The 16,036-nt window shown below is 39.0% G+C and overlaps 1 protein-coding gene across 5 annotated transcripts in view; it reads left to right on the forward strand.

Annotated features, from left to right (window-relative positions):
• PHF21B (PHD finger protein 21B) overlaps window positions 1-16,036 on the forward strand; it is a 165,016-nt gene that overhangs the window by 111,954 nt on the left and 37,026 nt on the right. For all 5 annotated transcript variants that reach the window (XM_085049762.1, XM_085049763.1, XM_085049765.1 and 2 more), the window contains one exon: window positions 14,953-15,045. In XM_085049762.1, coding sequence (XP_084905888.1) covers window positions 14,953-15,045 — 93 coding nt within the window. The remainder of the gene's footprint in view (window positions 1-14,952; window positions 15,046-16,036) is intronic.

The raw sequence follows: 16,036 nt of genomic DNA on the forward strand, positions 1-16,036 counted from the left end.
ACAGAGTGCTGATGAATACTCAAGTAGTAAATAGAAGTATCTTAGAAGTCATTCCTGACAGTAATAAAGGCAGCAATTTGATTTCATCTGTGGATAATAGACTGGTTTCATATTGCAATAAAAGTGGTGCTTATGTTATATTAATATTTATTAGTACTTATTGATGTTAGGGTTTAGTTGTTCTCTTTTCCTCACATAACAGCCATTTTCTAAAACTCAAGTTAAATTGCTACGCAATAAGCAATTAAAAGTATTTGTGTGTGAGAGAGAGAAGAAAGTAATCTGTGTGTATCCACAGATTACTATTATTCCTGTAGAGAAAGGCAGACCCTGCCTGACTAAGAACCTAGAGAGTTGTGCTTAAAGTGGTGGAGTTCTATTTGCACAAATTAAAGATTTGTCTCTTTAAATGCATATTTCAACCCACAAGCACTGTTTTGCTGTTCATAACAGAGTGGTTTGCATGGATTTCCTGCCTTTTACTGAGGTGTTTGTATATCTTTTGCTTTGACCATGGGCAGGGCATCTTCAGAAAAGAGATTGTGCGCTATGTTCAGTGGCCTTTTTGTGTGACATGTGAAGGATTGCCAACTTGTAGGATAATGTGAGTCAGAAAGTGCCTGATCCAAATTTAACAAAATTTGTTCATCTCTAAATTTAGAGAATAGCTGAATGGCAAGACAGATATATTTCAATTTCCATCACTGGCAAGGACAGAGTGTTGGCGGATGCCTGTTAACAGCTAGAGTGTGTGTTTTTGATACTCATATATGTGTGTATGGGTGGAAAAAGACTAGTTATTTTAATTTATCATGAGCCTGTTTCTTCTTTGACTGCTTTTAAATCACTCTTGGGATTGATGTTCCTTCCATGCAGATAATTCTTGTGCAGAAGGTGCGCTGTGATCTTGAGTCACGTTTTTGCCCTCTTGAGTAGAAAGACTTGCATTGGACTTGGATTTTTATCATTATGAAAACTGAAATATAGACCCTTTTAAAATAAGGCAGGTACCAGGCAAGGTAAGACAAACCAAAATTCTTTTTGTTGATCTTACAATCAGGCTTCAATAGCAATAATTTCAGAAAACGGGTTCAAGTTTATCCTTCATTTGAGCATAACCCTGAGTTAACATGTGTATAATTCACATGTCTTCAACATGATTAATCATATCCATGTATCAGTTTGTATTTACCTGCTTTTCTGTGCTGGGATCCTAATCTTTTTGACTGTTCTAATTCTTTGGCCAAATATTGTTCTTGGAAATTTGACCAATGAAAGCAAGACCATGTCCCCACTGCTTTTGTGCAAGACATTTTGTTAATGGGTATGACTGTTCGTGATTTTTTCTCAGTGAGATCTTTATTATACACCTCTGTTTAGACTCTTTCTCTTGTATTATTTTATTAGGACCCCAGTTCAGGGACTGTGTCATCAAATTTGCACATGTAGTGATGGATTGTGATATTACAAACAATTTGATTGTTGCATCTCTTACTGCATCCAACAATGCGACTGGCTGGGTTGGAGATATGTTCATTTTTATATACAGGATCACGGAAATAGCAGTGACTGAATAGGTAATACCAGAGTGTGCATGACAGCTTTGATAGGATTTAAGCAACGTTGTGCTTCCTGTAGTTTGCTGAATTGGTAATAATAATTCAAGGGTCTTACCTTAAATGTTTACTATCCTTCTGGGTGTGAAATAAACCCATAAGTCATCACTGTTTAATATAATATTCATTTTTCTTTGAAAAATCAGTACACTAAGATATTTTTAAAATAATATTGTAGCATAATAGTAATGAGAATACTGTAGAAATGTAGCAGGAATACTACAGGGATACTATGATTTTAGAAGACTGTATATGGTAATTAGTTAGCATTTGCTGTAATGAAACCTCACCACCCTATTTGCTGATTTCACATTTTCTTTAGAGTGAAGCATTACTATATTCATTTTCCCTCACACTTGTTTTTTCAAAATACAAGCCAATCATCCATATTCTATCGACTTTTATCATTTTTAACCATTCTTGTAATATGGGAAATTAGATATTGCATTTGTTATTTTTACTAGAAAAGGACAGCCCATATGAGAAGATAAAAAGCTTCAGGTTTCTGCTATATCCGTGTTCTTATGTTAGTTTTAAAGCCAGAGTAGGTGGCTTTGAACCATTACTGTGATGGCTCAGAATTGTCAAGTCTTGAGGAATATGAGTTCGAAGTCTCATTCTCATGAGACTGAGTCCAGAAATTGGTTTTGAATTTAGAAGTTATTACATAGAACCAGAATTAATTTATATCTCGATATAACATGAAGTGTTTACACTTCAGTGAGTTTAAGTTTATAAGTCTTAATAACAAAGTATTTCTTAGCAAATACTATGAATATTGTCAAATGTGTGAGTTTGGAATAACTCCACTGATGTCAGGTCTAGAAAAGCTTGATTCATACCAGCAGAATTAGTCTACAAGATACATGATAGGATGTCCTTAACCATTTTCCTAATGACAATACAATAGGCTTGGCAAGCCATTAGTGATTGTTGTTATTTTACTGTACTACAATTAATACAGTGCATTAAATGTAATGTATTACTATTACATTTTCTTTGTAAAAAAAGGGATGATTAATAAAATGATTAATAAAAACAAAAATCCACCAAGTTTTTTACATATTCATCCTAATTTTTACATTTTTTCAATTTGGAATATGAGGGTATAGAGTGTACAGAAATTTCATATCTGCATGTAGAAGATAACTGAGGATCCGAGTAGCTTCCCTTACCAACATTTGGCTTTTGAGACCAAATACATGGTATACCCTGTCTGAGTAAGAGCCAGTCAGTCTAAAAAATTATTAGCCATTTCAGGCTGTAAGAGTTCTCTTTGTATCTCCCTGGCAATTATTTTGGATTTAACATATCTTTTCAAGAAAGATGGAGTGAAAATTTTTACAAGGGCATAATGTGACAGGACAAGGGAGAATGGCTTCAAACTGACAGAGGGCAGGTTTAGGTGGGATATTGGGAAGAAATTCCTCCCTGTTAGGGTGGTGAAGCCTTGGCACAGGGTGCCCAGAGAAGCTGTGGCTGCCCCTGGATCCCTGGAAGTGTCCAAGGCCAGGCTGGACAGAGCTTGGAGCAACCTGGGATAGTAGAAGGTGTCCCTGCCCATGGCATTATCCCATGAATGGGATGATCAATAAAGTCTCTTCCAATCCAAACCATTCTATGATTCCATGATTGTCCAATTAAAAAAAAAAAGAAAAAGAAATTTCCCCCATTTTATCTCTGAGAATGATGGGGTTGAAGTCCTGATCTTTTCAATGGTATCCATACAGATACACAGACAAGCCTTTAATTGGGCTAAGACTCATAAAGTCTGTAGTTCTGCCTTGATGAAGACTTTATTGTTGTACCATCTAATTTGCACAGTATTTTCTCTCTCTGTCCTTTATTTCTAGCAAAAGAGATTTAGACTTCAGTGCTGAGGTGCACCTGGCTGCCTGGAGCTCAGTCTCTGCTCAGTAGTGTTCAGACCTGGACCCAGGTGAAATCCAGGGACACCCCTATTTCTACCAGTCATAATCAAAAAAATGCTTGCATGGTGCGTTGGTTTTTGCTTGGCCCAGTTTTTGCTAGTGGGGGGAGCTCACAGAGATGGCTTCTGTGTGTCCTGTGAGAAGCTTCTGGAAAATTCCACCATGTCCAGCAGAGCCAATCTCTGATGGCTCTGAAGATGATGGACATGCTGCTGGCCAAGTCTGGCCAATTGGAGAGGTTGGTTAAGCCTCTGTGATAACAGATTTAAGAAGAAATCAAAACAATGTGAGCACACACTTCTTTTTAGCCAGAGAAGGAGGTGGAGGTGAGAACATGTGAAGGAAACAACATGGAAACACCAAGGTCAGTGGAGAAGGAGGGGCAGGAGATGCTCCAGGAGCCAGAGCTGAGATTCCTCTGCAGGCTGTGGGGATGACCATGGTGAAGCAGCTGTGCCCCTGCAGCCCATGGGGTCCATAGGGGATGCAGAGATTCACTCACAGCCCATGGGGTCCATAGGGGATGCAGAGATTCACTCACAGCTCATGGGGTCCATAGGGGATGCAGAGATTCACTCACAGCCCATGCAGGAGATGCCCATGCTGGAGTGGGTGGATGCCTGGAGGAGGCTGTGATCCAGTGGGAGTCCCAGTGGAGAGAGGGCTTTGCTCCCAAGATGGAACAGCCTGGCCTTGGAGGATTGCACCCCATGGATGAGTGACCCACAGCACAGCAGTTTGGGAAGAGTGTCTGCCTGTGGAGGGACTCACATTGCAGCAGTTTGGGAGAACAGCTGCTGGTGAGATTTGGACTCATGCTGGGTGAGTTTGTGGGGAGTTGCATCCTCTGGGAGGGACCCCATGGCAACGCAGAGGACAACTCTCGCTGTGCAGCAGAAGATCTCAGTGATGAACTGACCAAACCCCCTTTCCCTGTCCCCCTGTGCTGCTGGTGGGGAGGAGGGAGGGGGGTGAGTGGAGAAAAGGTGTTTTGAGGGCTTTATTTTACTTCTCATTTATCCTCTTCTGACCCTGTTAGCAGTAAATCACTTTGCACCTTTTTCAGCCTGTTTCGCCCTCAGTGCATCTTCTCCCAGTTCCTTATCTCAACTCATGAGCCTTTTGTGTGTTAACTTTTTTCCTCTCCTCTGCCCAGCTGTGGCAGGGGAGAGCAGACAGAGGAGATGTTGTAGGTGCCTGGCATTTGGCGAGGGTCAAACCATGGCACACAGGGGCATTGTAGGAGCTGCTGTCATGTTAACAGTTGTGAAAAACAAGGTGACCAGGGCATTGATTGGAATTGTTGGTTGTGTTTTCCCCTAAGTGTTCTCTAAACCACTGGGCCATGAGACCATGGAGCCCTTTCTCCTCTCACTCACTAATTTAGCAGAAAATCTTGGAAGAAGAGTCTTTCTCCCAGTTATGTTCTGATAGTTAATTGATTCACGGAGCCATGTGTGAGTGTGGGATATGAAATCTTCCTTCTCTGGAGTAGGTGGTTGGACTCCCAAGAAACTGGTTGAAGGAAGAGATGGGAAAGAGAAGGAAAGGAAAGCACAGCTTTCGTGGAGTATGTTTTGAATGAAACTGGTTGGTCTCCAGAATGGGACTCAAGGAGGTGACACTCAGTGGGAATGAAGTAGGTCTCCTCTTTCAGAACAAAATACAAACACATGGAATCTGTAGTGCAGTAAAACACATCAATACAGCATCTCAGGAAGAAAAGGAGATTTTCTACCTACTAGTTCTAAATAGTCCTGGCTCTATCATTGAAGGGAAGCACTGGTGCTCACTTTGATATATGATAACTCTGGAAAAGTATTTTGTGTAATATATTGTGTTCTGAAATGTATGTTTGTGTAGTCACACATATACAACTATGTAGATATAGCTGTATATATTTATGAATTTATTTATATAAATGTGTATTTGCCAAATCCTTTTACTATCTGAACATGAAAGAACAGCTTTTTTATTTGTATCATTAAAGAACCAATTACATTTGTAGGTGAATACTATAGAGTTTATCACCCTCCAAAACTAAATATGGCTATTTTCTTTTGCTAGAAGACAGCAAATACATAGCAATATCTACAAAGATTTTTCAAAGCTGCAGTCCTAGAACTGTGGAATACCAAAGTTAGAAATTCAAAAACAATGGTAATTTCACCACACTGTACTAAAGCAATATTTTCTGTTGGGTTTTGTTGAGGGACAAGTAGCTCAATATTGCTGAGCAGTCTACCTAAAAATTATATAATGCATGCTTATGGGATGTACTGTATATCCAAGTCAACGCTTGCTGAGAAAGTTGCTGCTTCCTTTTTTTTTTTCTCTAACAAATTATATTAACTGCATAAGTTTGAAATCAGTCATATTTAAACACACTTTATATGGAATTAATGCAAAATTTTATTGTACTTCCCCCAAGTTCTATTCTCAAGGAAGCAACTTTGGTACCAACATCCATTTATTATGGCTGAACTACTATAATAGCTTCTTTTCTCAGGAAAGGTTGGAATTGTCATTCCATTTTCTTTGTAGTTTTGTCTTCCTCTCCCCTGCTTTCCTCTGCCACCTTAGCTAAGACACATTGCTTTCCCCCTTGTCTTTATTCTGTTGCTTGTTGGATACTTTCCTGAGCAAATTCAACTTTCTTTCTCCTGCTTAGCAAGCTGGATTAGCTCAGCTCAAGCCTGACAAAAGGGACTGTGTGGCAGCAAGTAATTAGGTCGCCTCTGGCTGTCACTTCCCTCATGTTTTCCAGTTCTTCTGAGTGACTGAAAAACACCTAATAAAAACTCAGAGCAAAGAGTGCAAAAGCAGCTCTGAGTCCTGTGGGTGCTAAGGTGGATCCATATGGAATCCTAATTTTTCAGTAGCTGCTAGTAGGCTGCATGAGCCATTCTGATAGGTGAGGATTCCTGAATTGCTAAGGGATGATGGTCATTTCCTCCTTTATTTTTCCTCCCCTTGCCTTCCCTTTCTATACCTTAATCCTCATGTCCTGTAGCTGTGGTAGAGCAGTGCTTTAGCAGCTACTGGGTCTCTGCTGAAGATTTTTACTCCTGCTTGAGTTCACTTGAGGGAGAGGCTTGAAACTGCTTTGTGTGATACTGTGTATGCATTTTCCCTTTACTCAGGAATATTTCTGCAGGCTGTGAACAGAGAATAAGTAATTTGAAGGTATTAGTCATTAAAAACCACATCAACCTGGAACAGTTCAGTAGTTGAACAGCAGATCTTTTATAAATCATCTGAGCAAGGGAATATAGGTGTGATCACAGCTGCTGAGTCTTGCTGCAACTCATTGAGATTATGCTCATTTGTGCAGGAGGTGGAGACTTAATTAGTTGAACATGGTTTCTGAATAAGGCTACAAATCACAGAACAGGTATGTGCATGCTAATGCAGTTGACCGACCCAAACTTCCTTTTTCTTTTTTTTTTTTTTTTGTTTTTCAGAAATTTAGAGTGCAAGCTAACAGCTGTGGAACAAATCCTGATAAAAATAATTTAATATATTTACTATATATATAGATAAGTTACATAATTTAATTTTATAATACACGTAGAAATAATTTATAATTATTTGATAAAAATAATGGTGCATTAAAAAAATTGCCAGCCAGTAAATAATATGGTGGAAATTTTGTTTAGGAATAGGCATTTGGCACATCTGTCTATCTAATCTATCTATCTGTCTATCTTCCTGTCTAAGTAACCAGTGGGATTTCTGAAACAGGGAAGTATGTGTACTGTATTCATTATGTTTTCCCTTTGCCAGAATACATACTCACAGTGTGTTCAGAGTTTGTATTTTTCAGTGCACCCAGATGGCAATGTGCAAGTGGCAAGGAGTAGAGATAGTGGTCTGAAAATCCCTTGGTAAAAGCACAGATAAATTGGGTGGTGCTCTGAAAAGCCTGAGAGCCACAGGAAAAGCAGAACATTATTTGCTTTATCTCTGCATATTGCCTTCTGATACCTGCATGAGCTGTGATAGCACCTTGGGCTTTCTTGAAAATGAGTGGTGATGAAAGGGATGAGCATGAAAACATCATCAGCAGCTAAGAATCTGGTTTTCAAAGCAGGTATGGGATTTAAGGTTGTACTTTGCCTCCTACTGCTTGTGGCTACTGCTGTGTAGAGAGAGCTGCTCCAGGGTAAAAGTTCGAGTCGTTTGCTATAAGGAGAATTGTTTTAAATTGTATTTTTAGTGCCCAAAGAAAGGATGGTTTCAAAAATCCTGATATTTTGAAAAAGAAAGAGGACATGTATTTCTGATTGTCTACTTCATAATAATCATGAATTGCATATTAAAGCATAGTTAATGAATCCTGAATACAGGGAGAGGAAGTGGGGAGAACAAACACTTTTGAAACCTGGAAAATAACTATTTACATTTGTATGAAATTCCAGTTAACTTACTGTTTACACAAAATATTTCAGACAAAATATGTCTGAAATAACAGCCTATTTAAGATACAATCTAAGTGTGAAACTGAAACATTATTCCACCTATTAATTGGAAATACAATAGTGATTTCACCACATTTTTGAAAATTAAGAATGATTTCCACAGATTTTCATATGAGTTGACTCTAGAAGGAAAGCAAAAAGATGTATCTTAACATGCTTTACAAGAGCCTCAAAGTTATGTCCAAGGGCCCAGTGCTTTTATTGGTGGACTCTGTGGAAAAATGATAGCGTTCAGAGGTTTAGGTGAGCTAGAGCACAGCAGTTATCTGGGATTCATGAGGGAAGGGGCAGCAAGTTTTAGGTCAAATCAACTTGGAGGCTGCGTGTAGTGCTTGGCATTTGTACAAAGCAAGCTCAAGGCTGAATGCATCATTCAAGTTGTAAAATGGATGTAGAATGAGTAAAAAACCCCTGCAATTACCTCAGCGACGATCCATTCAGGTTAAGAATTTTCATCTTTGCTGTTGCCATAGCAATCTGTTCCCTTGTCACTACCACATTAAAAATCCATTCTGTAAAACTGTTGTTGCCAATACTGAACACATAACAGACAAAAACATTTTTTTTAATAGCTTAGGTGCAACATGAAGAAGACCTAGATCTTAGAGAGATGTATATGTTCTTTAAAAAGAAGATTAATATTTCCATAATACATTGCAGGAACACAATATTTGAGCTGCAGTATCAACGTCAATATAAAATAGTTTGCAAATAATACAGTAATACAGTGTCAGCTGAGCTCCAATAATCGAACTGTTCAGCTGAGATACAACAAACCCTTATGTTCCTGAGTTAAGCTCTTGTTTTGGTAACATGCTGTAGAACTGTGTCTCTTTAACCCTCTGTAACTGATTGAGTCTGATTCTCTTCAGTGATTGACTGGAGTGATTTTACTTATCCTGGTGTAATTCTGGAATGGGAGGACAGTTGTGTCCCCTAACAGTGTTACATCTGTAATCTAATCTTAAACTGCTCATGAGCCCAAGCTCTGCAATGAGTTTGTATACATAATGAACTGTAGCAATAAGTCCTTAAAGCATTTGTTAGTATATCCAAAGGAGGGGGGAGAGCAATTTGTAAATCAAAGGGAGCATAGCAATGGTTTGACAAATGTTGTACCCAAACCTAGTAAAATGCAAATATCTTTCAATAAAGTAGTGATACACATCTGTAGATACTCACATATGTGTATGTGTGTGTACTTATTATAAGTACACATAATAAGTGTGTGTACTTATTCAGGACTGAAAGGCAGAAGTTTGCTTAAATCACAAATAGTCCTAGTTTTGAAAATTCAGGCATTGACTAAGTAAGTCATAATATAACAACTGGAAACCATATGTATGGCCCTTAGTCTGATCGCTGACAATATAAGTCTCATCCTTGCTTCTGCCTCAGCATCCTTTTATCCTCTAACCATCTCTAGCCTTCATCCTTTGAATTCTTATTCTCTATCTATGCCATACTTCTTTGTTTCACTTCTTATGTCTTCCACTTCCTACTGTCCCCACCCTTCTATCCCTCAGTTGTCTTTGAGAGCTTCGATCCCAGGATGGTGTTGATTTACTGCAGGAGAATCATAGGAGGTTCACAGAATACACTGAGTTGGAAGGGACCCACAAGGATCATTGACTCCTGCTGCTGCTGGTTACTTCTGTAGTTACAATGCAAGGTGTTAATAGAAATGATGGCAAGAAGTGATCTTTTTCAACCTCACTTGGCAATATCTCATAATTTTTCATTTGCTTTTGGTTGAGTGGGAGGAACCAGTCTTTGGGTTTTTTGTTTTGGTTTGAGGTTTTTTGGGGGATGGGATTTTGGGGTGGGGTTTTTTGTATTTGTTTCTTTGTTTTGCATTTTTTAATTTTTTTGTTTTTAAATGCAACTTTGTCCTCTTGTTTGGGGGCTTGAGTTGCTTTTCCTATTTTAAGTTATTACTATTCTCTTAGTGAGTAAACTGACCAGTGAAAAAGATGATTTTGTTTGGATACCTTCACATGTTTTTGCAATTTGAAGTGTAACCCTTTGGAATGTGCGGGATGACATTTACCACCTGAGATTGCAGGCTCCCTCCACAGTGGGGCTGCTGCATTCCTGTCTGAGAGCATCTGTGGATTGCTCAACCAAAACCATGTCCCTGACATGCCAGATCCCTGTCTGCCTGTGGAGGTCATTGCAGAAGGGGCTTGGGAAGTGTTTGTGTCGCAGCCACATGTGTTCATTACCCACTAACTCCTGCACTGAGGGATGGAGGGGTTAAGATTTCTGTTCCAGTCCAGGGCTGGAGCTTGAGGTAGGAGTTAGCAAAAGATCATGAGCTCCCAGAATGCTTCTGGATGTAAAGTTTAGTGAATTACACAGCAGGAAATACACCTGGTGAATTTGTTCTTATTTCAAAAAAAAACAACTGTATAAAGTTAGTAAGTCTGGCTTAAATGCATACAATCAAACCTGAGGCCAGCTGAAACTCAGCTGTTCACTTTCCTCCATGCCTCCACATTATAAATGTTTCAGGGGGTCACCAGAAAAGCCCAAGTAGATTTAGATAGAGGAGAAATTCAGAGCTATCTTTGACTTTTATGGACCTTTTTCATTAAAATGCTTAGAGGTGTAAATGTAGAAATAAGAAACTTGTTTATCTTTACAGCAGTGGTGCTATAAACTATTTAGCACACATAAAATAATATTTTAAATTATTGTTTTGGAGGTATGGATAAATTTGTACAAAATGATTAAAGGTCAGACATTGCCAGAAAAATGTCTTTTCATCTTGCTAGTTAGAGGTTTATAAGAATGTACACCAGCTTGCTCTTTGGATAAACTGGAAAAGAGGAAGGAGCAAAGGAAAAGTTACCCATGGATAACAATAGTGTGGAATTAGCAAGTGGCAAGTCTTTGATCCACCAGGCTTGCTATAGCCTGGACAGTCAGGGTGTGAAAGCAGGTAGCTCTGCTGACAAGAGGAACAGAAGTTTATTTTCCTCTTTTGTGGGGAGGTATCTTGATTAGTCACCTCCTGAAGCCCACAGGCTTGAGCTAAGGCCCCAGCTTGGGCTGATGTGTGAAGGGGAGTGGGAGCAGGATTTGACTTGTCATAGCTTGAGCCATAGGAAATGTGTCCAGTTCTCATTGCCTGGCCAAGGGCATCAGATAAGGACACTTACTTTTTTATTTCCCAGACAAGTGGTTTTGTCTTCTCATTTATTTACAGCTTGAACTGGAACAAAGCACTGTAAATTGTACCCAGTGCCGAACTGCCCAACCACCCATTCTGGCACCTGCACCTCCTTCATTGCAGAGACCACAACTGAGATTCCCTGTTTCACACTTCACTTCTTTCACCCACTGTTGTGGAGACATCCTAGTCTGCCTAAAAGTTAGGCAACTTGGGTGGAGCTCTCTGTGCACAGATAAGATAAGATTAATCAGTCACAGGGATAAGACACTGGAAGTCTGGCTTGCATTTCCACCTGCACAACAGTCTAGCCCTGACTATATCATTTTACCTCTAAATCTAGATTTTTTTATCACTAAAAGGGAGAGAAAAATACTGATCTAGGCGAAGTATCCTGACATAACAGTTAAAATGTGTTACAGGAAAAGTACAGAGGTTTCTGTCATTGAATTTTGCTGATACACCAGCATGGGCTACTTATTTTCCAAGCTACTTAAACTGGGAAACAACAACAAAACAATGTAAATGTGAAAAAACAGATTATTAGACATCTCTCTGTCTGAACATCCTGTAGTGCTAATATTAACATGAGATTAAAGTTCTTATTTTTCCCTTGGCTGTATGATTTCTATACTTGAGATGGTTTCTTTGAATATTAGATAACAGATCCTTACTATAAAACCATTTGTAAACAGAAGGCTGCATATTTGTCACTGAAAAATTCCTAAGTGTGCCATTATTTGGTTTTGTAGTTTTGAGTTTGCTGCAGAACTCCTACTTCAGGAAAATGAATCTGATGAACTTTTTGAGAGTGCAGGTGAGAGAGCTAACAGTAGTTCATTTCCCCACTACCCATAGACAGTTCATCCTGGCTTTGTCTTCCATTGAAGCTGAGAGAACAGTGCAGTGTTGTTTCGTGGTGTTTCTTGTTTCTTCTCTCAATCCCATTTCTTTTGTCTCAGTTGTTCATTGTTTTCAAACTTTAACCAGAATTGGCCCAGTGGGGCACCCAGGGGTTGACGTCAGCTCCTTCCTCACAGACAGAGTCATGCTGTTCTAGACAGGGTTGCTTGATTGGTTTTTATTCCCTTGAGATCTTTGACATAATACAAGGGAAGAGATTTGTTGCTCAGACATGGAGTTTTTTGTGCATCTCAACAATTGATAACTCTCTTACCTAACATCTAAGTAATTTGATTCTAATCTTTCTAATCAGTTACCAATTTCATTTGGTGTCATGACTTAGTATTTTAATGGAATCACAGAGTCATTAAGGTTGGTAAAGACCTCAAGATCATCAAGTCCAACCTTGGGCTGAAAACCACCATGCCAACCACCATGTATTTTGCTGTCCAGTTTGAAAATCCTTGCAAATCTTTGTGTATATGTAGGAATAGGAATATTAGAATATGTGTTTGCAAGGTTGAAGGCAGCACCCATGCTTTAAGGCACAACCTTCCAGAAGGAAGATCTTCTTATTTTAACTTTCTGTGGAGGCTGTCTGTACAGCCCAGACTTCTGGAGAAGTCATGGTGCCCCTGATGTTTCCAGGTAAACCTTGGACTTCACCACGTGGGGAAAGAAATCTCAGTTGGGATAGTAGGAAAATATAGATCCTACTTGTGATAAGCTTTCTGTAGCATGGGTTGGAAAGCTCACTTCAGTATTTACCCTAAAAATCTGAATCTGGGCTGAATTGATTATAGTTCTTGCTAATATTAAGCAGGAAGTTGTGATATGTCTAATAAATGTCCGTAGCAGGAAGTGGCAGCTCAATTACTCCTTCTCCCCAGACTGCAGTAGTTCATCATATTATTCTTGCTGATGTGTGAGGCTGTGATAGGGCAGACAGGACAAAGAAGTTGTTCAGTCAGATCCTTCTTATTGTTTTTAGTCCATGTGTCACCCTATATGGATAACTATGGTGGAAATACCCTCTTCTGTTCCTCACCCTGCTGCCTGAACCTTTTCTTCTAAAGGCAGGTATCATTTGTTCTATCATCTGTGGATGGAAATGCTGCTCTTTTTGCCCCCTTTCCCCCTTTCCTTGGCTTGAGACAGAATTTTGATGGAGTATATTTTTCTATGGATAATCCAGGGTACTGGTAATCCATGAGTACTCAAGAAAAATTGTCTTGCATGTTTATAACTGTTCAGCTCTCCTTGTTGTTTCACTCAGGCAAATCTTCTTCAAATGTTAATCTTTGTTGAATATGCAACATCACACCCCCAAATGTCTCTGAGAGGGGGAGCAGAAGTAAAATTTTAAACGCTGTAGGAGAAGTTTATTAAGAATATTCTGGCTGAAAATGTTTGTTATTTCCTATCAAACACTGGAGACAGAATTAAATAGTCTGTTTTGCCACTGTGTGGGTGAGGTCTGAGAAGAGCATATCATCATGGACCATGACACTGTTTCACTTTCCTTGAGCTGATTGTATTATAGTCTCTTTTTAACTGACACATTTCATTACCAGATTGGGGTAATAGTAGCATTTCTTATCTTGCTGGCTGTGATCCAAAACCTTTGTTTAGAGCAGAGTTAGAGAAATTCAAATGAATCTATATTTTTTTTCTTTTTTAGCTATTTCTAACCACCTGACAAGTTTTTGTGTTTGGTGACTAAGTGTCTCTTGCTATTGTAATGACAGTCATCTGTCTTTTGGGAATAAAGACATGATCTCCTTGCTGCACTGAAGAAAATCTCCTTATTGCAGAAAACCAAGCCTTTTCATACTCCCCACTTAGGCAGGACAAGCACGGATTGTATGCCTGCTCATGTGGCGCTGCCAGTCGCAAGCCTTCCCATCCAATCACTTCCCTGATGCTTTTTGCTAAATAAGAGTGAAGACAAGTGAGCAGGATTTAACACAGGTGAAAAAGCTTATTCTATAAGGCTTTCCTTTATCTCCCACAATCATCTGCTTGCTTGTATTGCCATGTCATCCCAACAACAATAAAGAACTTCTAGATAAAAGTTACAAAACTTTGCTTAAAGAATATTGGCTAGTTAACCCAAAGTATGGACTTCTGGTTAGAAGCTGTGGCTTCCCCATCCCTGGAAATGTCCAAGGCCATATTGGATGGGACTTGGAGTAACCTGGTCTGGTAGAAAGTGTCCCTGCCCATGGTGGGGGGCGAAATGGGGTCAACTTTAAGGTTCCTTCCAATCCAAACCATTTCATGATTCTGTGAATTTTAATCAGGGATGAAGGAAAGAAAAAGGTTGAATGGGAAAAGTTAGCTACCTTCTTTGCACCTGTGGCCCAATCATATATTTATAAGCTATCCGTTTAGTCTATCCTATCTTAAATATGCTTTGAATAAATTTTCTAAGAAACAACTAAGAACAACTAAGAAAAGGGTGAGTAAAGAAAATAAGCATGGATAGTAATAGCTGCTGTGTTGCCCCAAATGGGTGTCATCTTAACTGAGTATTGTGTGGCAGTGTGCCGTAATAGACTTACAGGCAGCTTTCCATTTTAATAATTCAGTATTTACTATTTCCTGAGGCACAGCAAACATCTCTTTGTGACCCTGGCTACCATGAAATGCATCATCTTACCGATGCATGTCACTGTGGTGCATTTCAAATATCTTTTGAAAACAGCCTGGTGCCTAGAGAGCCTTCAGCCATGGCAGCTGGGAAGAGAAAAAGAGCTGGAAGGGAACTGCTGGCTCTGAGAGATTCTGTCTGGGAAAGCTTTGCAATTGTTTTAAGCTGTGTTCTAATATTTTTTTTCCAACAGACTTTGGGAACTATCACTGCAGTGCCCATTAAGGTTCCTCAGGTCAGCTCCTTGCAGAGGTTGGCAGGACAAGGACCAGCAGTGCTACCTCAGGTACAAAATACAGTTTCAAAGATGGGGCTGTGTCATTTTGTACATATTCTCTGCTCCTGTCTGATGCCCAGGCCTGGGTGGGTCAGCACACTCATTTTGCAGATTTGTGTTTTTCTTCAATCCATGGAAAAAAATAATTGTTCTGGGAGCATACTGATAGCACAATGAAAAGCTATAAAAAATCCCATAGATTCATTGTGGAAGAACAAAATACGTGTGGTGGAGGGTAAATTTATGCTTTAAAGATGAATCATAAATCACAGAAGTGAAAATCTGCAATTCTGTAATTAAAAAAAAAGTGGTGGAGCGATTAACCTTCCTGATAAAGATTTAACCTGATGTTCTGTTTCACTGACTTTTTTGCCTTGTCTATCCCAATATAAACTTTTGGCCCAGCTAATGCAGGTGCGAGACTGAGGAAAGATTCTCTGGGTAAGAGTGAAAGGAGAGTTGCACTCACTGGTTTTTAAAATGTTTCCAACTGTGTCTTCTTTTCTGAACACCCATCACTGTTTCTATATCCATACACTTTATTCCTTTTTTCAACTCTCTTTCTCCAAATGTTTGGATGTCATTTTCAAAAAGTGTTTTGCTGCAATTCTATGGTTAGCTTTTCATATTAGTAAGTATAAATATATTTCTCGCACTGTGGCTGTATTTCTCATATATGAATACTAGAAAAGTGTTGAAGTTGATGATGCATATTCTTCCTATTGTTTCTTTTTTTTTTCTAATATTCTTTTAGTGGCAGAATCTAGTAGAAATCTGTGAGCTAAGTCTAGTTAGGGGAAGAAGTATTTCCAATATAAAGTTCTTAAATTCTTTCTTTAAATTACATTTTGTGGAAGGCAGAGTTGGGAATATAAAGTGAGGTTATAGTTTTCTTATCAAGTTCAAGACTTTGCTTTTCAGTTGTTCTTACAACATAATAACATTTTTATTTCTGCCATTTTGGGATGTCAGAGATGAGCAAATTTCTCCTGAAAAATAG

This window comes from Lichenostomus cassidix, chromosome 1Ab (assembly GCF_008360975.1).
Source record: "Lichenostomus cassidix isolate B80296 chromosome 1Ab, HeHo_3.0, whole genome shotgun sequence".
Taxonomy (NCBI): domain Eukaryota; kingdom Metazoa; phylum Chordata; class Aves; order Passeriformes; family Meliphagidae; genus Lichenostomus; species Lichenostomus cassidix.